The sequence below is a fragment of the Propithecus coquereli genome, unplaced genomic scaffold (genome assembly GCF_000956105.1).
Source record: "Propithecus coquereli isolate 6110/MARCELLA unplaced genomic scaffold, Pcoq_1.0 Scaffold11, whole genome shotgun sequence".
Lineage (NCBI taxonomy): Eukaryota > Metazoa > Chordata > Mammalia > Primates > Indriidae > Propithecus > Propithecus coquereli.
Genome location: NW_012134969.1, coordinates 12,102,576 through 12,104,231, shown reverse-complemented (window position 1 = coordinate 12,104,231; position 1,656 = coordinate 12,102,576). Strand labels below are relative to the sequence as shown.

Sequence of the window (1,656 nt, the reverse complement as noted above, 5' to 3'; positions counted from 1 at the left end):
ATCATTTTTAAAACCTTAGTTTTGTTTATTTTGCTTCTACTTAATGTAACAGGTTTATTTAAAGTTCTTAGCACCATACTAGAACAAGTTACGTTTAAAATTAGGGGAATAAAAAATCCCACTACTTCGATGAAAATTACAATCCTTGAGAGATATGTTTTCCATGTGGCATCTGGGAAGTTTTCAAAGCAGGCTTCTGAAGAGGTATTACTGTTACCCAGAGAGTGGGTAGACTGAAAAAAAACTGCTGGTGCACTACCTCCCATTACAGTTAACCACACGGCAATGCAAACAATCTTTGCATTTCTTTTGGTTCTTAGAGTCTTTGACTTAAATGGGTAGACAATGGCCAGAAATCGATCTACACTAATACAGGTTAAGAACAGAATGCTTCCATACATGTTGGTATAAAATAGCATCACAGAAATCTTACAAAGTAAATCTCCAAATGGCCAATTCCGCGTTGCAAAGTAAAAAATCCTGAAGGGTAAAGTAAAAACAAAAAGCAAGTCTGACATTGCCAAGTTAATCATGTACGTTGTAGTTTCATTTCGCACTTTGAGGGTGCAGATAAAAATGTATATGGCAACACAATTGGATATTAACCCAAGCACAAACACCATGCTGAACATGCACCCATACAAAGTGTATTTAAAGGAGTCATCATAGTGGCATTGGGTGCTGGTACTGCTTACCATCATAAAGGCACGTCCAGTTTTCAGTGGAAATCCTTTTGTCAGCTAGTCTTCTTTGGTATTCACACTGTGACCACAGTAGCCTCCAATTTATTTGCAAATTTTGAATCTTTGAGTGGTTTTATGAATATTTCCTTTTTCTCAAGAATCTCCAAAGGAAAAATTTGTTGTTGTAAAGTTTCCACTTGGTTCTTCAAAAGGAAACTATTCTCATTTTGTAGTCTCCAGAATATCCATGAATCCAGGGTTTAGTTAACCGATGAGCAACCTTTAAAAAATGCAGTCAATGAAGCCAACCCATAGGATTATAAATTTAAAGAAAAGCTGCGTTCCCGTGGCAGGAGTAAAACAACTCTTCTTGTAAACTTGTGTTTCGGTAGTCAAGATGAATATTCCAAAGTTAAATTATTTAATGCTCCTCCAGAATGTTTAAGTTGGACTTATCAATCTTATTTTGCTTTTCAGTGCAGGGTTTCAGAGACTTAAACATTCCCAATTTGTCCTCTTTTAATTTTTGCTCCTTTTAAATGAAGTTTTCCAATTCGGTTTTCTTGCAGTGGATCCCAGATGGTGGTAAGCAGAAGAGTCTTTTAAAGTTTCCGAAATAAATTCCTAAGCATGTTAGCTCTTGCTGAATTGAGGCCTTTTCCTTAGTTGCCAGCTGTATTGTGAGACGGGCTTTCTCTGAAGTGAAAAAGAAAGGCTTGCTAGATTTGTAATATGACATCACAGGAAGAAGAGGCTGGGTTTGGACAAAGAAAGGTTTCAGCCCAGTTTGTTTGCAGTTCCTTTAATCTGATAATGTGTCTGCTGGGAATATACCTAGGAGGCTTGCAAATGGTCGCTGACTGTTTAGTTGAGCCAGCCGTCTGCCCATTAACTCTTTTTGTGCGGAAATGCTTTCGGGGGTGCTGGCAACCTCTCAGAGTTGTTTTTGGTTTGTTTTCTTTTGGTAGTAATA

At 37.5% G+C, this 1,656-nt stretch overlaps 2 protein-coding genes across 2 annotated transcripts in view; one reads left to right on the top strand and one right to left on the bottom strand.

The window, feature by feature from the left end:
- The window catches only part of RB1 (retinoblastoma 1), a 182,538-nt gene that overhangs the window by 127,318 nt on the left and 53,564 nt on the right, over positions 1-1,656 (top strand). The gene's annotated exons all lie outside the window — the stretch shown is intronic.
- Positions 3-1,650, bottom strand: LPAR6 (lysophosphatidic acid receptor 6; the record flags this gene model as incomplete). The annotated part of the gene is made up of 1 exon (XM_012648120.1): positions 3-1,650. A coding segment is annotated over exon 1 (699 nt), but the record flags the coding sequence as incomplete, so codon positions are not given.